Below are 22,839 nucleotides of genomic sequence, written 5' to 3'. Positions count from 1 at the left end.
AAAGAGATGGAAAAACTAATCATCAACTTTTATGGAAAGGGAAGAAGCCCCAAATAAGTAAAGCACTATTGAAAAAAGAAGAATAATGCCTCTTAGCTCAAGTAGATACAAGAGACTAAACGGGCAACTTCTGTCCAGAGGTGAGATGGGAAGGCAGAGCGGCCTAGGAGCTGGTTGAATGGACATGGGGAATCAGAGATGGGAAGGAGGAGTGTGCTGTCATAATATGGGGAGAGCAGTTAGAGTCACATAACAATGTATGTGTAAATTTTTGTATGGGAAAAAATAAAAAAACGAGTAAAGTAGGAGGACTCACACTACCTGACCTCAGAACCTACTATGCAGCTACGGTAGTCAAAACAACCTGGTACAGGTACAACGACAGCTACATTGACCAATGAAACAGAATTGAGAACCCAGTTGTAAATCCATCCACCTATGGTTACCTGATCTTCGACAAGGGCCCAAAGTCCATCAAATGGGGAAAAGACAATGTTTTTAACAAATGATGCTGGCAAAACTGGATGTCCATCTGCAAAAAAATGAAACAGGACCCATACCTCACACCATATACAAAAACTAATTCAAAATGGATCAAAAACCTAAATATAAAGCCAAAAACTATAAAGTTCATAGAAGAAAAAATAGGATCTACACTAGAGGCCCTAATACATGCATTAACAGGATACAAACCATAACCACACACACTCCAGAAGATAAGCTAGATAACTGGGATCTTCTAAAAATCAAACACTTATGCCCATCAGAAGACTTCACAGAGTAAAAAGAGAACCTACAGACTGGGAAAAAAATTTTGGACATTACAGGTCAGACAAAGGTCTAATCTCTATAATCTACAAGAAAATTCAACACTTCTATAACAAAAAGACAATCCAATTAAAAGTTGGGCAAAGGAAATGAACAGACACATCACCAAAGAAGACATTCAAGTGGCCAACAGACACATGAGGAAATGCTGGCCATCACTAGCCATTAGAGAAATGCAAATTAAAACCAAGATGAGATACCATCTCACCCCAGCATTACTGGCATGAATCAAAAAAAACGGGAAATAAAAAATGTTGGAGAGGCTGCAGGGAGATCGGAACTCTTATGCACTGCTGGTGGGAATGCATAATGATGCAACCATTTTGAAAAATGATATGGCACTTCCTTAGAAAGCTATAAATAGAAATACCATACAATCCAGCAATCCCACTCCTAGGAATATATCCCAGAGAAATAAGAGCCATCACACGAACAGACATATGTGCACCCATGTTCATTGCAGCATTGTTCACAATAGCAAAAAGATGGAAACAACTTAAATGCCCATCAACAGATGAATGGATAAACAAACTATGGTACTTACACACAGTGGAGTATTATGCAATGATAAAGAACAATGAATCTGTGAAGCATCTCATAACATGGATGAAACTGGAGGACATTATGCTGAGGGAAATAAGTCAATTACAAAAGGACAAATACTGTATGAGACCTCTACTGTAAAAACTCATGAAAAAGTTTACACACAGAGAAACAATCTTTGTGGGTTACGAGGGATGGGAGGGTTAGGGGGGATACTAAATAGACAATAGATAAGTGGTAACTTTGGTGAAGGGTAAGACAATACACAATATTGGGGAAGCCAGCACAACTTGTACAAGGAAAGGTTATGGAAGCTCCATAGACACATCCAAACTCCCTGAGGGACTAAATTGCTGGACAGAGGGCTGTGGGGACCATGGTCTTGGGGAACATCTAGCTCAATTGGCATAACACGCTTTATAAAGACAATGTTCTACATTCTACCTTGGTGAGTAGCATCTGGGGTCTTAAAAGCCTATGGGCAGCCATCTAAGATACACCACTGGTCTCACCCCTTCAGCAGCACGGGAGAATGAAGAAAACAAGATACAAGGGAAAGATTAGTCCAAAGGACTAACGGACCACAACTACCATGGCCTCCACCAGACGGAGTCCATTACAACTAGATGGTGCCCAGGTACCACCACTGACTGCTCTGACGGGGATCACAACAGAGGGTCTTGGACAGAGCTGGAGAAAAATGTAGAACAAAATTCTAACTTAACTGGGTTGACGGAGACTGGAGAAACTCTGAGAATATGGCCCCCGGCCACCGTTTTAGCTCAGTAATGAAGTCACTCCCGATGTTCACCATCCAGCCAAAGATTAGACAGGCCCATAAAGCAAAACGAGACTAATGGGGCACAACAGTCCAGGGACAAGGACTAGAAGGCAGGAGGGAAGAGGAAGGCTGGTAATAGGGAACCCAAGGTTGAGAAGGGACAGTGTTGACATGTTGTGGGTTTGTTAACCATTGTCATAAAACAATATGTGTACTGTTTAATGAGAAACTATTTGTTCTGTAAACGCTCATCTAAAGTACAATAATAAAAAAAAATAACAAAGGGCTAAAGAGGAGAAGGTGAATAGTGATTCTGAGCTACTTGTATCTTGTCTTAGAATTCTCTCAGTTCCGGGATGTTGTAAGTGCTTGATAAATGTTGGTTGGTTGAATGAACAAACAAATTTTTGTGTGGCTTCAGAGGTACTTTCACCTACAACAATCCTGAGAGTTGGTATGATCACGTCCCTGCTTTATGGAAGAAGTGAGCCCTGAGAAAGAGGGCAAATTAGATTCTGAGACGAGTTAGTAAACATCCTTCACGTCTTGCCAGAGGCTCCAGAACATTATTACTTCTTGTCATTGCCCTCTGACATTCTAATTAATCACAGTTCATGGCTCTTCAAATTCGTGGCCATTATCTTTAAGTCTTCTGAGGCCATACTTTGAACAAAACAGGTACTAGAGATGGGAACAGAGCAGGTAAGTCTGCCTGGCATCTTTCGGCCAGAGGCTCTCCACTTTGCCTTTACCTAGAAACCAGACCCCTTTTTAATTCTGTTTTCTATCCAGAGGGTCTCTAACACCTAGTGCAGTACTAGGCAGAACATACAAGCCCTAGATCTTAGTTCTAGCTCTGGCTTTTGATTTTGGACAGGTCACTTAATCTCTGACTCTCTTTTTCCTCTTCTGTAAAAATCTGCGCCATTTCACACAGTTAATGTGAAGACTAAATTAGATTTGGTTGTAAAAAGGATAGGAAAAAAACAAAGAACTACACTAAAGAATGATTACAGACTAAAACCTATTTTAAATCATTTGCCCTCCTGCCATGCTTTGAGTCAGTGATTTTATAGTTTACTACCCCCCAGAGCCATTTGGTTTCTCCTGGAGAAAACCAAGAAGCATTCCTTATTTACCCACAAACAACTGAAGTTTTAGTCATATAGCTGGAATACACACAGAGAGCAGACATTGGCATATTTATACCCAAAATACCACACTCTGGAACATATGCACTGGGAGAGAGAGATCATAATTTGTCACACCCAACCACCAGGTTCTAGAATTGTACAGTTTTCAGGCTGGAAGGGACTACAGAGATTTAACTCGAATCCAATGCCTTCATTATACAGTCAAGGAAAGTGTGGCCCAGAGAGGAGGGTTGGCCTGCTCAAGATCACCCGGTGAGATCTTTGAATGCCAAATTCAGTGCTTACACCATAACAGCTCCTTAGACAAACCAGCTCCCTTCCATTTTAAAATTTAGGTCTAGAGACAGACCAAAGCCGTGGTTGGTATCATTTTCCCTCAGGGGTGAGGGTGAACCTAAATGAGCCAGGTGGTGTCCCTCTTTTCTTTCCCCCCAGATGAAGGCATGCATACTACATGGGACCAAAAACACCGCCAACCTCACTCATTGCTGGTGGGAATGTAAGATGGCACAGCCATGCTGGAAAACATCTGGCAGTTTCTTACAAAGCTAAACATAGGCTTGCATTTGATCCAGCAATCGCGCTCCTCGGTATTTACCCAAGTGCGATGAAAACGTATGTCCACGTAGAAACCTGCACACAAATATGTATACAGTTTTGTTCATAATTGCTAAAAGGGTGTCCTTAAATAGGTGAATGGATAAACTGTGGTACATCCATACAAAGGAGTATTATTCAGCAATAGGAAAAAATGAGCTATCCTTAAATGCATATAGCTAAGAAGCTAGTCTGAAAAAGCTGAATCATATAGTATGATTACAACTATGTGACACACTGGAAAAGGATAAACTATAGAGACAGTAAAAAGAGCAGTGGTCGCCAGGGACTCAAGGCGAGAGGGGAGGGATGACTAGGTGGAGCACAGGGCACTTTTAGGGCAGTGAAACTGTTCTGTATGATACTGTAATGGTGGGCACATAATCATTTGTCAAAACCCATAGATCTGTACAACACAAAGAGTGAACCCTACTGTGAACTATGGGGACATTAGTTAATAATAATGTATCAATATTGGTTCAGTTGTACCAAATGTATCACAGGAATGCAAGATGTTAATAGGAGAAATAATGTGCAGGGGAGAGGTGGGATATGGGAACTCAGTACTTTCTGCCTAATTTTTCTGTAAGCCTAGAACTGCTCTAAAAATTAAGTCTATTAAAAAAACAAACCCACTGCCAGCCCAGTTTATATGCCTGCTCTCCCCAGGCCAGACATCGGTGCAGGGGTAGGGTGAGGAGAGGGCTTCCAACTAGAGAGGCTGCTTCATACCCCCTCCTCTCTGACCTGCAACCCAGACTCTGTAGACCTTGGGGCAGGCTAACAGGGCACACTTGCCTCATCTGTCAAATGGAGAGAGTACTGTCTTCCTCTTAGGGTTTGTGATGGTTAAGATTGTGTGTCACCTTGGCTGGGCAGTGATTCTCAGTGGTTTGGCAATTATGATGGAGTTTGGCGGTAATATAATGTTGTGATCACTTCTATGATGAGATTTGATATAATATGATCATCTCCATGATGGGATCTGCTGTGAATAGCCAATCAGGTGAAAGGGAGTTTCCTTGGGCGTGTGGCCTGCTTCAAATATAAGTAGACATCTGGCAAGGCTCATGGGCTTTTGCCCACTCTGGATCCCACAGCTGGCTACTGTTGAGCTAAACTCCGGTTTTTGGGACTTGAGCTAGCAGCTTACCTGCGGTCTTACCTGCTGATCTTGGGATTCTTTCATCTTTGCAACCTGTGAGCAAGAGCCCTGTTCTCTGACCTGCCAATCTTGAGTTCACCAGCCCCTGTGGTTACATGAATCAGGAGAAGCCTCTGTCCTGACCCACAGGCTTGGGACATTCCAGCCTCTGTGTGAGCCATTTCCTTGATATAAATCTCTCTATATGTATATTTATTACTTTACTGGTTTTGCTTCTCTAGAGAACCCAGCCTAAGACAGGGTTGTTATGAGGACTGAATATTTAATCTGAACAGTGCCTGGCACATGGTAAGTACCTTATCATCATCATCATCTTCTTTGTATTCTGTCTCCTCCCAATTTTGTGAAAGAGAAGTTGCTTTTCATTTTGTCTCTGGGAAGAAGAGAAAAATCAGCGTTCTTTCTCCAAGAAGATTTGCAAATTGTCATTGGTGTTCTTCCATTCCCTTTCTACATCGTACCCCCAGCCTCTTAGAATCCCATTTTCTTATTCTTCAACCTAGTCCCCTCATGGTGCCCTTTGGTTATCCAAAAACATCCCTCTTGGTCCTCTTCAAGCAAACCAAAAACCCGTTGTTGTCGACCTAACGACCCTATGGGACAGAGCTGAACTGCTCCATGGAGTTTCCAAGGAGGGGCTTTTGGTTAGCAGCCTGAGCTCTTAACCACTGTGCAACCAGGGCTCCACTCAAGCAACCAGAACTCTAAAATTACTTTTCACTTCCCCTTCTTTCAAAACTTCTAATAAAAAATTCTATTACCTCCACAGAATGATTCCATCTGTAACGATTAGGTAGAAAGCAATTCAAGACTAATTCAGATTTTAGGGAGAAATACATTAATACCTCACCCCTTAATTCTTTTTTTCAAAATGTTATTTATTTTGTTGCTATTGTTGTTGAGAATATACACAGCAAAACATACACCAATTCAACAGTCTCTACATGTACAATTCAGTGACGCTGATTACCTTCTTCGAGTTATACAGCCATTCTTACCCTCCTTCTCTGAGTTGTTCCTTCCTCACCCATTAACATAAACTCACTGTCCCGTTTCCTATCTAATCTTTCGAGTTCCTATTGTCAATCTGATCCCACATACATAGTTCTTAAAACAGCATAATGCTCAAGACAGACATTCTTTACTAGTTAAGCTTATCTATTGTTTGGTTTTAAGAAGACATCAGGGGATATTTTTGGTTTAAGGTTTAAAGACTATCTCAGGGCAATAGTTTTGGGGGTACTCCTTTAATTCTTCCTAATGCAGAAGGAATAACTAGTAGAATTTCAGGCAATGTGACTAAATGAAATGAAAAATATCAGGCTATGTTTTGGGAAGAGATTTTGGGCCTTAAATGTCTTTTTGTTTATCCCCACCAATTTCTTCCCATTTCTGTGATTCTGCATTATTCTAGTTCTCCTCTGATAAGCTTCCTGTCTCCCTAACTGGCTCCTCTTACTTTCTCACCTCCTGACTGTGGATATTCTACATGGCTTGGTTCTTAAGCTTCAGATTGTGCTCTCTCCACTCTTCTTCGGAGATCCCATCTATACCCATGGGTTCAGCTGTCACAACTGTGCTTTAGAGTCAGTTAAGTATCATCCAAATGCCAGTCTCCCATTGCCTCAAAATCACACTGAGTTCTGAACTCATTATCTTGCCCCAAACTGGCTGTTGTTCTTGATTTCTGTGTTAACGTTATGACTATTTCTGAGATAATGAAGCTCAGAACTCCAGGATCACTGAGCTGTGGATTTATTCCTTTCCTCAACTTCAGGCAAAAAAGTCTTACTAAGTTTTTTTTTAAAGTGGCTCTTTCATTTGTGTCTTCAGCTCCCCCAGCCTTGAAGCGCCCAAGTGAAGAGATTCCTATATTAGTACTGTTGTCCTAGCCTAAATGTTCTCCCTGCTGCCAATATCATCCTAGATACGGCTACCAGATCAGTGTTCATAAAGCAATGTGTCCATCATTGCCCCACCTTTGCTCATAGCCCACAGAGTGTGAAAAAATCTTTAAAACTGTCAATAAATTCTACAAATTAATACCAACTTCTCCAAACTCGTCATCTACTGTTGCCCTAAAGTGAACCTTCCACAGCAATCAAACCAGTCTCTCTTCCCCTACCCCTCAAATAATCCTGTTCTTTCTTACCTCTGAACCATTGCTCTCATACCATCTCTCCCAGTGAAACATCCTTTCATTAATCAACTCACTTATTCCACAAATACCTATTAAGCCCCTACTATATGGCTAGTACCATGGCTACAACAATAAATGATCAAACTCTTATTCTGTCCTCACCGAGTATAGTCTAATGTGGGAGACAGACATTCATTAATATATTCAGCAAATATTTATTGGGCGCTATAATGTGCCAGACACTTTTCTAGGTGTCTAGTGAATACAGCAGCATACAAAGCAAACGAAAATTTCTGCCATCATGGAGCTTATATTCTGGTGGGAGAGGAGAGACAGTAAACAAAATAAGCAAAGTATATAGTATGTTAGATGGTAATAATGGCCATGAAGAAAAACGAAGCAGGGAATGGAGATAGAGAATGTTTGGGGGAAGTTGCAGTGTTTAAAAAGGTAAGCAGGTAGGGGAGGAACAACTCAGAAAAGGAGGGTGGGAATAGTTGTACAACTCGAAGAATGTAATCAATGTCACTAAATGGTACATGTAAAACTAAAACAAAAAAAGAAGGAAAACCCTATGAAGCACAGTTCAATTTGAAACACATGAGTCAGAACAGACTTGAGGCAACTGATTTAGTGCTGACATCTGGCCCTAGCACGAGACAGCCCAGTAATTGATTAGTGATGTCTGCCATGGACTCAGAAGTGAGAAGTAGTGCTATGCATGTTTCATACTTAGTATCCCTGCCTTTGGAGCCCTGGTGGTGCAGTGGTTAAGAGCTATGGCTGCTAACCAAAAGGTCAGCAGTTCGAGTCCACCAACCTTCTACCCGCCGCTCCTTGGAAACCATATGGGGCAGTTCTACTCTGTCCTATAGGGTTGCTATGAGTCAGAATCAACTCAACAACAATGGTTTATGGGTTCTCCCTGCCTTTGCCAAAACGGACAACACTAAAAGTGAGTGTTTCAGGCATCAGAACTGTCAAAGAGAGAAACTGATAGCAGACATCCTGCTTTGATTTTGGGGTTTTCTTACCCAGGAAACCAAATGCTCACTGTAAAGAAATTCCTAACTAGGATTGATTCTGCCAGCAGCTTTTCTTTCACCCATAGTTGCTTATCTTTTCTTTCCGGTTTGAAGCCAGGCTTATTAAATTTAAATTTCAAAAGATATGGCTGGGTGGAGAGCCAGAGGCCATCTTGTGACCTGATATCAGTTGAGCTCAGTCAAAGGGGGAGGGCAGGGTTCAATCAATCATGTTACGATTAGTCAGCGGTTGATCTTCTATATTTCTTCCTCCTCTTCTCTTTATAAGCCTCATTGTACCTAACTTCTTGGAGCCATTTGCTTTTTCTGGAATCAAAATGGTCTCCCTATATGCATATAGGATAACTTCTCAGAATAAACCTTATGTTCAAAATTAAAAAAATAAAAGGAAAAAAATGACATAAGAGGGGCCAGAATGTGTAGGGTGAAGGACTTTGGCTGTTACATGAGCGAGATGGGAAGTCACTGGAAGGTTTTGAGCTCAGGAGTGACAAAGTCTGCCTTTGTTGGCTAGCTACTTGGTTGAGAATAGATTATAGGACAACAAGGGTGGAAACAGGGAGACCACCTAGGAGGCTACTGCAATAATCAAGATGACAGATGATGGTGGTTTGGACAAGGGTGGGAGCAGGATTTGCTGACAGATTGGACGTGGGGTGAAAATAGAAGAGTCAAGGATGACTCCAAGGTTTTCGGCCTGAGCAAATGGAAGGATAGAGTTACCATGTTCTGACATGGGAGGGCTGCAGAAAGAGAAGGTCTGGGATGGGAGTGATGATCAGGAGCTCAGTTTTGGACTTTCGAAGCTTGAGATACCTATTAGACAAAGAGGAGAAGTCAAGCTGACATTTGGGCATACGAGTTTGGAGTTAAAGTGAGAGATCTGGGAATCATCATTGTACAGATGCTATTTATTTTTTAAACCTTTTTAAATAGAAAATTTCAAACACATGCAAAAATAGAATAGTACAATGATCCCCCACTTACCCATCACCCACCTTCAACCACCATTGCTTTCTGCTGTTTCTAGATAGTATTTAAAGCCTTGAGACTAGATGGATGATACCTCCATGGGAGTGAGTACAGAAAAAAAAGAGACAAGAGTAACCAAGAGAAGTCAGTGAAGTAGGAGGAAAACCAGATTATAGTATCCTGGAAGCCAAGTGAAGAAATAATTCCCAAATAATGATTTAATTACAGTGTGATAAGTGCTATAGAAAAAAAGTAATGTGCAACCAGAGTGTATAACATGAGAACTAACCTAGTTTGGGGATCAGGGAAGGCCTCCCTGAGGAGGTGACATTTAAGCTGTAGCTCTCCCTCATCCTCTCTATCAACAAATTCTATGTATCCTTTTAAGATCCAACTAAAATCCTACTTCCTCCATTCTGCTTTCCACTCTGACAATAAGGTCCTCCTTTCTGGGATGGCTTCCTTGAGGACTATGTGCCAACCACTATGTGGGAACAAGTGATGAGAAAGACACAGTTCCTGCCTTCAGGGAGTTTGCACTCTAGTGAAGAGACAGACAAGCAGACTAGTTCATTACAGCATAGTGAGTACTGTGATCAGGTAAGCACAGTGGGCCTTGAAAGCACCAGGGAGGGCACCTAACAGTTCAGCCTAGGGTGAGTCAGGAAAGGCTTCATGGAGGTGACATCTGAGCAGAGAATGGAGTAGAAGTTGGGTCATCGGGTTTGTGCTGACCTTGGAAGAGGCTGCACAGGCCTGGCTCATTATTATTTACTCCCCATTGCTAACCACCACATTGTCTCATGATCTTGTTTCTCTAGTCTCTACCAAAAGGTTTAAGATTAACCCGATGTTCCTCCCTGGAGGGTGGAGAACAAGTGATAATGATCTAAAAATGAAAAACCAAACAAAGCACCCATCTTGTGACAAGAAAAAGCAGGATGTCGCCAGATAATCTCCAAAGATGTCACCAGATAACCTCTAAGAGTACCAGTAGAAGGTTAACTCATCTAAGACATCACCACCTCAAGGGGAAACTACCACAAAAGATTCATAATCCTGTCCCTATAAAAGACTTCAGCCGACCTCCAGTGGGGCAGATGGGTTTTTTTGGAGGAATCTATTCCCCTCCGTCTCCTATATATCAGTATATAATAAACATCTTGCTGCTCACCTTACCCATGTCTCAGAATTGGCTATTGCGGCAGGCGGCTCCAATCGGCATTATTGCGGTAAAAACCCCAGGCCCCTGGCTTGGACCTTTCATCAAGTGTTAACCCTAGCCCGTATGTTTGGATTCCAAAGCTCACCTGAGAGCTCTAGCCCAGCCTAAATCCTGACCTCAGCCCTGGGCTTAGTTCTCCTTCTCTCCCAATTTGAACCGGTCCAGCATGGACTTCTAGCCTGGGTCCCCTGCAGCCCCCTCCTGGCCAGCTCTGCCCGAGGCCCTGTGGAAGGGCACTGACCTGCCTTACTGGAACATGCAGGGTTTCCTGCCTTCCTCAGTCATTTGGGACTAAGAAAGGCCTAAGGACTCACCTGAGGGAAGATTGATTCCTGAGGCAGGACAGGACAGGCAGTAAGAGAGAGTGGGTGTCAGTAACAAAAGACTATAGAATAGCAATGGATTGAAATCAAGTTACAGCAGAGAGGGCAGGGAACTCGTCTGTTTTGTTCACCAGAATCCTCAGCTAAGCTAGCAGGCAGGGTGCACGGCAAGGATGCCTGTTCAGTAAATGTTCAACGAACAGTTGAATGTTGAATGAGTAGTTCTAGCAAAGCTACATTTCCACACAGCGCACCAGCCCTGAGTGACCTTCTAATTCTTGGCTCTTATCCAGGTGCAGCAGGCCTTCCTCAGGCCTGGCATTCCAGAAGAGCGTTTGTTTGCAAAGATTTTCATAAGACCACTTGACGGCTTTTTGAGGAAAAGGTGCAAACAGGCTGTTTCGTTGCCAGGATTTTCTTACATAAATTTCCATGCGAAGGCAACTGTTGGTCCTCCCACTGCGAGTGCCCTCGTCTTCCGAGGCGGCCCTGCATCCATCCGCTCCAACGCCCCCCTCCCCTCCTGTTCGCGCCCCGCCGGGCGGCGGGCGGGCACGTGCCAGCGTCTGCGCCCCCTCCTGGGCACCAGGGCTGCTGTCCGCGGAAGGGAAATCCGGGAGGAAGCCATTGTTATTATTATCATATCCCCGGTTCTCGTCATCGGCTGAGGCCTGCCAAGAAGCCCCTTCCCTCTCGTAGGGCCCAGCGGTTTCTCCCCATTCTCAATCTCGTTGGCCCAGGCCGCTTCGGGCGAGGCTCCCGCATCCGAATTCTGGAGCGCGCGATGCCTCCTCCGGGTCCCAGCCCCGGTGCCCTCAGAACTGGGGAGGCCCCAGCCGGGTGCCGAGCTTCGAAAACCGACAGCGCGGGCGGGACGTACTCGGGCCAGGTGGACAGGGACATGGGTTCCATTCTGGGTCTATCACGGGCCAACAAGGTGACCTTGGCCGGTGGCTTCCGTTCTCCCAGCCTCAGTTTGCCACCCTGTGATCGGAGGAGGGAGCTGAAGCCCCTCCAGCTCCACGCCTCTAGGCGCTAAGGGGTTGAAGGGAGAAAGTCACCCCTTCCTTCGCCCGCGTGGGTCTTGGGCTGGCCCTTCTGGGCGGGACTCCGGGAGCGCGGAGGAAAAGGTTGGCGGGGGTCCAGGGCCCGGCGGAGGCGGAGGCGCCTTGAGAAGGGCACACACAGACCCTTTCGTTCCTTTCGCTCCGCTCCATCGCGCAGAAAGATCCCTTCGCTCACGCCTCGCGCAAACCTTGGCGGAGCTGCAGTCTCCCTCGCCCAAACAGCCAGCCAGCCAGCCACCCAGTTTGCCTAATCCATTTAAGCCTCACCTCCTCCGCGAAGCTCTCCCAGGTTAACCCCATCAGTTCCAACCACTCCATATGGCACGTGCTACCGTATTTTGTTTTCTGTTTGTTGTTTTTTGAAAGTATACACGCAGTCTCATTGTTTGGAATAACAATGTGAGGTAGGGACGGTGTGTCTATCCCCAGATCTAAACTCTGGTCGCCCGGTGTGTTCTGAAGGGTGCGGTTGATGAGTTTCTTGCCTCGACTCACCAATAACTCCCACCCCTCCACGCTTTCACATCCATGTTCACTCTCCCTTCCTCCTACGGACCCACCTCTTCGCAGACTGTCACAGCTTAGAGTGCGCAATCCAATCCCCATCCCACCCTCCTTTTTAAATTCTACAGTGGCAGCAGGTGCGAGGGGCAAAGAGCATTGAGCATTTGAAGCTTCGACTCCCCGCTTGGCCACCGACTTTGCAGTAGTAAGTCGCTCCTTCCTCTGGGCCTCCCCGGATACAAAATGAAGTAATCCTCGGGAAAGTGCTACAGGTACAGAAGTGAGGAATCACTTGCCAACAAGCTGACTGCAGCCTTCTTCCATAAACAGTGGCTCGTGACCCCAGAGAGGTGGCGTGGCGTATCGCGACGTGCGTTCTCTCTTCAGTCGCCTGATCCGGGGAGGGGAAGAACACGGGATTCCAGTTTCGGTACTCTATCCGCTGCATAAACTTGGACACTTCTTCTGGGCCTCACTTTTCTCATCTGAAAAATAGGAATAATGGATTGAAAGAGAGCAGGAAGTTTTTGTCACCAGTATGTCTGGATAAAAATAAATGATAATAAGCGGTGCTTGGCATTAGGTTTTGCTCGCGAATTCTGACCCCACAGCCTCCACGGAGGAGCCTCTGGCTGGAGTCCCTGGAGGTCTCCCGGATGTGTCAGATCACCGCACACCTTTTCTTTCTGGATCTCTCGAGATTGCCAATAAATACGCATGGGACCTGGGGCCACGAGGTGATGCGGGTGTCAAGGCGATGTCCCCCGCGTGGGAGTGCGAGGGGCGGCGTTCCTTGGCTGAAGGTTGGTGGAAAGGATCCTAGGCTGGAGAAGCTTGCCTTGGAACTGGTAGGCGGAGCTTGGGTTGGGGGCGGAGCTAGCTCGCCGAGGGGGAGGGGCTATGGAGGTAGGGCGTTCTCTAGAACCCGAAGAACGGGCTCCCGCCGCCCCAACCTGGCCCTTGCGCCAGAAAAATGGGGCTTCTGGGGCGGGGCTTAGGCGTGGGGGAGAAGCCGGGAAGCCTGGAGGCGGGGCTTGGGAAGCCCATCCCACGCGGGGCGGGGCTCCAGCGGCCGCGGGATCTGCAGTTCGGACTCCTAGCGCCACAGTCGCCGCAGTTCCTTCCACTCTGCTGTCCTCGCGGCCCTGCGGGGAGTCCGGGGTCAGTGGGCCTCTTGGACTTGGCGCGGGGCCCGCCCCGCCTCTCTCTGCCTCGGCGGGGCCTAGACGGTCGTGGCCGCGTCGACATGGAGCCCTCTCCCGTCACGGGGGGCTCGGAGACCACGCGCCTGGTGACCCCCCGGGATCGCGGCGCCGCCGCCGGCGGGCTGCGTTTAAAGAGGTAGGACAGACCTGGGGGGGCCCGCGGCCCGGGGGCGCCACCCACCTGCCATCGGTGCATTTCGTTGTTTTCTTCGGCGCGGGCCGGGGCCAGCGGCCTCGGCAACCCGCAGCTCCCTCGGCTTCGCTGCGCCCGGCTGAGTCCCCTCCGGCCGCAGAGATGCCCCCTTTGCCCAGCCTGCCCGACCCCCGCCCCTCAACAGCCCACTACGCCTCCTTCCGGCCACCCCCATTTTCTCTCGGCTCCAGGAACAGCGGCCACTGCGAAACGGCCCCCCGGCCGCCACCCCGTCCTCCGAACCCCCTGCGCTGCCCCACTACCCTGCCGCCCCCGCCGCGTCTGATTCCTGGGAACCGCTGCCCCTCCGTCGGGCCGGAGTCCGTGCCCGGTGCTCCGATGTCCGCATTGCTTCAGGCCTGGCGGCGGGAGCACCTCGCATCCGAGGCTCCAGAGCCCCATGTGCAGGCCCCTAGCCATTCCCTCCGCGCTCCGGATCTCGGGGCGCCCCCTCCAGCCGCAGCCAGCTGTGGGCTCCCGGCCTGAAACGGGCCCTGGCTGGGCGGCGGCGGGTCTTCACCGCTCTGGGAAGCGAGGGGGCGGGCAGCAAGGAGCAGGTGCGGTCTGGGCGGCGGTGGGTATTCCCGGCTCCGCACAGACTGGGTCGGGGGCGGCGAGGTGTGAAATGAAGCGCGCCGAGCGGCCGGGACAGCGGGCCGGGGGCGGCCAGAGAACCGCCCCCGCTCTCGCCCGGCCTCCCTCCAGCGCCCGGCGCCCGCTGGCTCGGTGCGTCCTGCCCCGCGGAGCCAGTCCTCCTTGGTCACCTCCCGCTAGCCGTTTTGTCTGTCGGCTGACCGTCCGTTTGTCTCTGGAATTCGACAGGGTCGCCAGTTTTTCTCTCTCCCCATCTCTCCCTATCTTTCTGTTTCTCTCTCAGCCCTCTCCCTTTGTCTCTGACGTGGTTCTCCTGTGCGTTTCTCGCTCTTTCCCTGGGTCGGAGATGTAGACCCAGGAGTTGGATGGGGGTGGGGGGGAGTGGGTGAGAAGAGGGAGGCTGGCTCCTTCCTGCAGTGGACTGCAGACATGGGCAACTGGTGGGGCTCCGGCCCTGGGCCTGCTCTTTGACTCTGCTTTTAGGCCCTTCTCCCTCGTCCTGAATCTCCCCTCTCCCCACCCAGTATCATTTGTTGTTTGTTGGGGTTCCAGAGGGCCTGTGAGAGGCAACTGCCGTTCCTTCTCTCTCAACAGAATGCAGTGCTCCCCCCACCTCCCTACCCCACCCCCGCACACACATCAACAAGGAGCTTTAGGGCCCAATTCATGCAGAACAAAAGGGAGCAGCCTGTTGATGGCTGGCTACCTTGGTGGCTGGCTGCGCTGAGCCTTACAGTACCAGGGACAGCATCTTGCCCACTGCCCCAGGGCCACTCAGCATCTGTTTGCTCTTCAGATCCGCATCTCTTGACTCCCAGCTCATCTTCATTCTCATATGATCATTAGTCACCAAATCCTGCCGCATTTTCTGAAAGGAATTCTTCCCTACCTACCTGCCCCTCCTCTAAAACTCTACGCAGGGAACCTCTGGCCTGGACTCTTCTAGGCCTCTTCGTCTCCTCTCTCCCAGACTTATATATCAGCATGGTCATCTCAGGGCTCAGGAAATAATTTGTTAAATCAATTAATGTATCCCCCTTCATTCTCCTTTGATCCCATCCCTTTCCTCCTCAGCCCTTCCCCTGGCTCCTCACACTTACACTCAGCCCCAAACCTTGTCACTGTCATTCCATCTGTCTGAAGCACCCTTCTCAGCTAGATCGCATCCCCTTAGACATCTCTTCCTCTGTGAAATTCTCCCCACCCCATTAGAGTTGGTCACTCCCTCCCCTGTGCCCCAAAGTCCTTTGTTCTTAACCCTTATAGCACTAGCTTCTCCTTGTGTCATTTGTTACACATCTGTCTTTCCCACTAGACTGGGCTTCGTTCATTTACACTGACCAGTACACCTCATTGAATGAATGACGATGGGTTTCAAAACCACCCTCATCTCCCTATCTTCTCTGGAAACACACCAGGAATTAAATACACTGAGATTCTTCAAAAAATTAATCTACTTATAAGCACTTGAATTTTCCCTACAACTACCAAGTGTCCCCCCACCTCCCTCAAACCTCAATTCACCTCCTTGGCAGAGGTTTCTTCAGCCAGAAGGCCCCAGGCACCTCTCCCCACTTTACTGCTGTGATTATGTTTCATCATTTTCACTCATGGGTATTCTTGTCACACCTGCATGAGTATTTCTAGGATTGCATTTTCTGTTTGGGTCCTTTATTCTGTGGAAGGTTCTGTCCTTGCTGGGGTTCAGGGTGGGTAGTAGTAGGGATGAGAATTGGGCCTGAATGGACCTAAAACTCAGCCAGCCTTAGCTCAGTATCTGCATCCCTGGTGAGGCTCCACCCCATTCATTTAACAAGGGAGGCTATGGCACTGTGCAGGTAAGGTGGCTCTGCTGGGTCTTATGTTCAGACTGAGGTCCAGCTAGCACATGGCAGACACCAAGTCCAGTGTTTCTGTCACTACTACTCCCAAGCACAGCAGTCTGCACCCCCTCCCCATGACAGCCTCAGCTCTGGAATCTGGCCATCAGTTCTCTGTGCCGGGAACTTCAAACTGTTGGGGTCCCAACATTCCACTCCTCTCTTGAAGGGCCACACTTCATAACACCAGCTGCTGTGTCCAGGGAGGGCATAGGATCTGGGAGTGGGCACTGGGAGGTGGATCTGGAAGGGAAGCCACACTAAGGCCAGGATCATATGCTAAGAGTCCCCGTCCACACTTTTACACCACTTTCCCTTCATAGTCCCTGGCATGTTACCTCATCTTCATCAAAATCCTTCCCGTCCTTCAAGACCCTTCTCATGTTAACTCCTCTAGTGATTTCCCTGATTTCCTCAGAATTAATCTACTCCATCTTCTTAGCCTTGATGGCACTTATTTTAACTACTCAGCAAGTCAGCCCACGGACCAGGCCCCAGGTTGAACTGTGTTGAACCGTGTTGCTTGCCCCAGTCTCTTCACAGAGCCCTCAGAGCCCCTCCCCGAGGAGCCCAAACCTGTGGAGATGTCCTTCCACCACTGCCACAGAGACCCCATGCCACAGCAGGGGCTCACCCCTGAGAGACTGCAGGCACGGAGGCAGCTGTGTGCCGCCTGCGCTGTGTGCTGCGTCTTCATGGCCGGGGAAGTGGTCGGTAAGTGGGAGAGCAGCTCCTCCAACCCCCTCCTCCTGCACATGCTTAAGCCACTCTTCATCCAGGGTTCCAGGTAGTGTCCCTGGTAGAGATGCAGAGACGATGGGGATGGCTAGGATGGGGGAGTTGAGTGCTCTGAAGGGGCCCCATGTCTCACTATATGGGAGGGAGTGAGGGACATTACACCAAGGGGATTTAGGATGAGGTCTAGCGTCAGTGGGCCAGCACTGAAGGTTAACTGGTGTTTTAAAAACCTTCATTTATTGTTATTAAAATAAAATGTCATTGTAGAAAATTAGAAACTGTGGATGAGTGAAAAGAAGATAATAGAAATTACCTGTAATCCCATCATCAGAGACAACCACAGTTCACATTTTGGTGTATATCTTCCCAATCTATTTTCCCTGCTTACACACACACACGCACACATGCACGCACGCATGCACGCACACACTCCATTATATTTTCTAAATGGAACCACGTTGCAGGTGGGTATTTGGCGCACAGCCTGGCCATCATGACCGATGCGGCCCACCTGCTGGCGGACGTGGGCAGCATGATGGGCAGCCTCTTCTCCCTCTGGCTCTCTACCCGTCCAGCCACCCGCACCATGACCTTTGGCTGGCACCGCTCAGGTAAGGCTCCTGCATGACTCGGTGGCCCTCCAGTCTTGCCAGAGGGTACTTTGTGGGGTCCCCAGCAGGCCTCTGACAGCTTGTCTCCCCCTGCAGAGACTCTGGGGGCCTTGGCCTCTGTGGTCTCCCTCTGGATGGTCACTGGCATCCTCCTGTATCTGGCCTTCATCCGCCTGCTGCACAGCGACTACCACATCGAGGGGGGTGCCATGCTGCTGACCGCCAGCATCGCAGTCTGTGCCAATCTGCTGTACGTGCCAGTGTGGAGCAGGCACTGCATGGGGCTCAGGACGAGGGGTTCTGCTCCAGGATGGGAGAGCTGGCTCCCCGCCGCCCGGACAGACACACCCAAACGTGTCCAAGCAGTTCTCAACTGCACTGCCCTGGATTTGCCTGAAAAGGGAGTGGGTCGAGACCTAAAGTTCAGAGTCAACAGGCATCTGTTAAGATCCCAAGAGGTGGCCAGTTGACTTGCCCAAGTCACATAGCTATTTAAGTAGCAGGGTCAGGATCTGAATCCAGGTCTCCTGGCACCAAGTACAGTATTCTTTCCCCCAGGCTACATTATTTGTCTCTCTTGGACAATGCTGTTTTCTTCCTGTGGCTGGGAAAAGAGGGAGAAGGTGGAAGGGCTCCTGGGGAGGTGAGAGAAGGAGGCATGGGAGTAGGGGCAGAGGAGGCCATGAGCAGGCCGCCTGGGCTCAGCTGCTCTGCTTCCCCCTCAGAATGGCCTTTGTGCTGCACCAGGCTGGGCCCCCACACAGCCATGGGTCTAGAGGGGCAGAGTATACACCGCTGGAGGAGGGGCCGAGGGAGCCCCTGCCCCTGGGGAACACCAGCGTCCGGGCAGCCTTTGTGCATGTGCTGGGGGACCTCCTGCAGAGCCTTGGGGTACTGGCTGCCTCCATCCTCATCTACTTCAAGGTACCGTCCATCCATGGAGGCTTGCCCCAGCCTCCCAACCCCCTCCAGACCCCAGTCCCCTCCTTCCCAGGACCCTCAGCCTCCCTCCCTCTCCTTCTAGCTCCCAGCTCCCCAGGACTTCCAGCCCTGATCCCACTCCCTTTCCCCTCAGCAGGGTTCTCAGTGGCTTCGCAGGTCCTGTTTGTTCAGGATGCCCCTAGATCTTCTTCTTAAAGGCCCCTGGTTCCTGGGCTTAGAGATCTCCTTCTCTACAGCCTCAGTACAAGGCGGCTGACCCCATCAGCACCTTCCTCTTCTCCATCTTTGCCCTTGGATCCACAGCTCCAACCCTCCGAGATGTTCTTCGAGTCCTCATGGAAGGTGAATCAGATCTCTATCCCCAGGCCCTGTAGCCAGCTCTCTGGCCTCATTCCAGCATTGGGCCTCCTATTGCTGGAAGGAAGATTCAGGCAGAGGGTGAATTGTGGGGTCAGTGGGGAGCGGGTACAGGATAGAGGGATGTGGAGCCTGGCAGGGGGCTGCCTCTGAACAGGAGCAGCCCTGGCAATAAGGCATGGTGGGTGCTGGTTACAGGTACCCCCCGCAGTGTGGGGTTTGAGCCTGTTCGGGACACGCTGCTGTCGGTGCCAGGAGTCCGGGCTACTCATGAGCTGCACCTGTGGGCCCTTACACTCACTTACCATGTTGCCTCCGCGCACCTGGCCATTGGTGAGTCCACACTGGCCAGGCCAGTTACTTCCTGGAAGCATCTCTTCCCCCAACATGGGCCAATAGCCTGGATTACCAGGGTTGTCTCAGCATCTGTCTCTGTTTGTCTGTCTGTCTCTCTCATACACAGACACACGTATGTTGGAGATCAGGAGCCCTGAACAGGGTTCTGGGGGAGATTTCACCCTCTCTGAAGTAGTGTAGTAGGCCAGCAGCCCTTTAAAAGATCACTAATACTTACAGGTCTAGTGACAGGGGCACAGTTAGGTAAATTATGGCACCTCCACTCAGTGAGGTGTTGTGTGACTGTTAAGATGATGATTATGAAGACTGTTGGACAAGCAGCTATCCAAGTCACAACAATTGGTCTCTATTCACCTGGAGCAAGGGAGGAAGAAGGAGAGCCAGGAACAGAAGGAGGATATGGAATGTGTGGCTAATTGCCACCATGAACAACAGCCTCCTTTGGCATGAGACCAGAAGAACCTGGCTGCCATTACTGAACATTTGAATCAAAGATTCCATAGACGAATCCTGATCAAAAGGGGGAAAATGCAGAACAGAATTTCAAATTCTCATGAACTCGACTTTCTGGAGCCATAGAGGGTGGATGAACCCCTAAAACTATTGCCCTGAGATAATCTTTAAACCTTAAACCTAAAATATCCCCTGAAGTCATCTTAAAATGGAACAATAGTTTAGCTTAACTAGTAAACTATGTCTGTCTTGAGCATTATGCTTTTTTAAGAACTATCTATATGAGATCAAGCTGACAGCAAGAACTTGAAAGATGAGATAGGAACCTGAGGGGGCAGTGAGTTTATGTTAATGAGAGAGGAACAATTCATAAAAGGAGGGTGAGAATGGCTGCACGACTCGAAGAATATAAATCAGTGTCACTAAATTGTACATGTAGAAACTGTCACATATATTCTCAACAACAACAACAAAATACATATAATTTAGAAAAAGAAGAAAAATGTATGACAAATAGGAAAAATGTTTATGGCATGCTAAGAGAAAAAATCTGAATATAAAATTATATCTATATTATGATTCAACTATTAAAAGTATATATGGTGACTCATGAGCTGACAAAGGATTTTTGAGTTTCTTTCAGATGCAAGAAGCAATCAGAGACATGCAATTTGGATGCCAAAAATATCATAATTTGTGGGCTATTTGATGGTAACTGTAGAGGGATGGTGGGACAAAATGTTTAACATCTGGATTGTCCTGGAACATCGGGTGGTATGGCTGCTGAAGCAGATAGTTGTATAGTGATACTCAAGAGCAGAAGAAAATAGAAAATGAAGAACAGTTTAGTGTGTGAGCATGGTTAATTGGGGGGAGTCTCTTCCAACATTTTTACGCCGTTCGTACACTACAAAAAGGAAATAAAGCTCTCCACTCAAGCTCCCCATTGAATTCTGTGCAAGTCTGGGGTCCCCCTCCACAGGGCACCCAGTCCCAGCCGTCCTTATCTCAGCCCCCGCCTGTTGCCTGACTCCCCAGGGACTGAGGCTACTTCTTATCACTCCCCCACAGACGCAGCGGCTGACCCTGAAGCTGTCCTGGCTGAAGCCTCATCCCGGCTCTACTCCCAGTTTGGAATCTCCAGCTGTACCCTGCAGGTCGAGCAGTACCGGCCCGAGATGGCCCAGTGCCTACGGTGCCGGGAGCCCCCCAAAGCCTAAGCTGTGGCCTCACCCTCATCTACCCCACTGCCCAGCCCAGGCTCAGCCCTGGACTCTCAGCAACTGCCCCCCTGATCATGGAGAGGGGACTGAGCTGGGCCCGGACACCTTCCTTTCTCCCTCCTCCCGAACTCCCCAGCCCACAGCCCCTGTGGGCAAGACCAAAGTGTGAGTGGGGAGTGGGGGAGGGAGTCTAGGCCGAGGTTCAGGACCACTCAGGAGCAGGGGTCCTGGGTCTGTACAGTGGGGCTATAGAAGCCCCGCAGTCTCTTCTCCACTGAGGTCTGGGGAGCCATGAGCCTCCTTTCCATGTAGTTCATCTGTCTGTGGCAGGCTGGCAGGCTTGCTGTGGGCATCAGCCTGTCTGTGTGCTGTCGGTGTGCCTGTGCCTGGGGGAGGTCAGCGGGGCTCCATCCCCATGTGGCCTCGCTCTGTCTATGCAGGAGCCCCAAAGCCCGCACTTTGTCTGTGTTCTCGCTCTGTGGTTTTGTCTGCGTTTCTTGGTGCTGTGGCCTGTGTGTCTCTGTGCCTGTGTGGTTGTGCTACGGTCTGTATGAGTCTGCATCATCCATGTGTCTGTTTGAGGCGTCTGTCTGTCCATCCCTCTGTTGGTGCTGTGCCATCGGCTATCCCAGAGAGAGGGAGGACTCTGCAGCAGCTCCACCAATAAACTCGTGTCTAACTGCATCTTTCAGGTCCCGGGCTGATTCTTCAGGAGGGGCATAGTACTGGCCATTTGGGTGCTGACGGAATCCCTCGCTGGAGTGACCTTCTCCAGCCCTCCTAGCCCCTTCCCAGCCGCTCCACCCTCTCCATCCTCAAATACCATTCAGATACAGGCTAAAAACCACGAGCCGCGTTTACTCAGCTTTCTCACAGGGTCACTGAGTCGGAATCGACTCAACAGCAATGGGTTCAGTTTGGTTTTGGTTTCCACTGTTTCACAGTATGCTCAAACCTGGGTCAAAATGGGGTGGTGATGCCCCTCCCATGGTCATTGGCTCAGGGAGAGTCTCCATGGGCCTGGGCTTGGCTGCATGAGAAAGCTGAAAGACAAAGAGCCAAGAGGTTCTGGGGCATCATTCCTAATGTCTCCAGCAGGCAGGGTGCCCTCAGTTGCTGACTGGAGGGCGGCAGGGTCCCTTTGAGGCAGAGTAGTTGGGCCACAGTGCTGATAGGGGCTGGGTTCTCAAGCTGTGTAAGGTGCCCAGGGGAGGAAGCCCCCAACAGCAGCCAATCATGAGTCCAGGTTTGGGCTGTGGGCACCAAGGACCTCTTTTACAATTAATTATTCCCCCTTTGTTTTAATCATGTATTGACAGATTGGGTCTTACAAATCAGTCTCATTAAGGGATTGTTGATTTTTCTCATTTTAAAAATCAAACTTCTGTGCTTTGATTTTAGATCTAGTGCTTCGTATCAGCAGTCATTAACTGGTCTTCCCACCTTGTTGTTAATTGCCATTGAGTCAATTCCAACTCGTGGCAACCCCATGTGTGCAGAGTAGAACTGCTCCATAGGGTTTTCAAGGTAGTGTATGATCTTTGGGAAGCGGATCGCCAGGCCTGTCTTCCAAGGCACCTCTGGGGATGTTCAAAACACCAACCTTTCAGCTCGTAGTTGAGCGCTTGGCTGTTTGTGCTACAGGTGGATGTAATTCCAGCCCAAAGCCAAGACACCGACCATTTTCATTAGCCCACGCGCACTTGTAACATAAGGAGCCCTGGTGGTGCAGTGGTTAAGCACTCAGCTGCTAACCAAAAGGTCAGCATTTCAAACCCACCATCAACTCCTCAGGAGAAAAGATCTGCCATGCTGCTCCTGTAAAGATCACAGCCTAGGAAACCATATGGGGCAGTTTTACTCTGTTCTTTGGGGTCGCTATGAGTCGGAAACAACTTGATGGCACACAACACTTGTAACGTGATTTCTATGAGGCTTTCC

General features: G+C 49.0%; 1 protein-coding gene across 2 annotated transcripts; it reads left to right on the top strand.

The window, feature by feature from the left end:
* The first annotated feature begins 12,479 nt into the window (after positions 1-12,479).
* SLC30A3 (solute carrier family 30 member 3) lies at positions 12,480-21,089 on the top strand. Of its 2 annotated transcripts, none has more exons than XM_012555916.1 (8): positions 12,480-12,547; positions 16,750-16,931; positions 17,420-17,566; positions 17,663-17,816; positions 18,292-18,490; positions 18,745-18,850; positions 19,064-19,198; positions 20,747-21,089. In XM_012555916.1, exons 2-8 carry the CDS (start codon positions 16,802-16,804, stop codon positions 20,893-20,895), a joined length of 1,020 nt encoding a protein of 339 aa, XP_012411370.1. In that variant the 5' UTR covers positions 12,480-12,547; positions 16,750-16,801; the 3' UTR covers positions 20,896-21,089. The 2 variants fall into 2 exon arrangements, with proteins under 2 accessions (XP_012411370.1, XP_004377672.1); XM_004377615.3 differs by lacking the exon at positions 12,480-12,547 and adding an exon at positions 13,458-13,686 and having other exon boundaries at positions 20,747-20,895.
* The last annotated feature ends 1,750 nt before the right edge of the window (positions 21,090-22,839 follow it).

The sequence above is a fragment of the Trichechus manatus genome, unplaced genomic scaffold (assembly GCF_000243295.1).
Source record: "Trichechus manatus latirostris isolate Lorelei unplaced genomic scaffold, TriManLat1.0 scaffold00052, whole genome shotgun sequence".
NCBI classification, from domain to species: Eukaryota; Metazoa; Chordata; class Mammalia; order Sirenia; family Trichechidae; genus Trichechus; species Trichechus manatus.
Note: the sequence above shows the minus strand (reverse complement) of the source record. Positions and strands in the feature narration are given on the sequence as shown.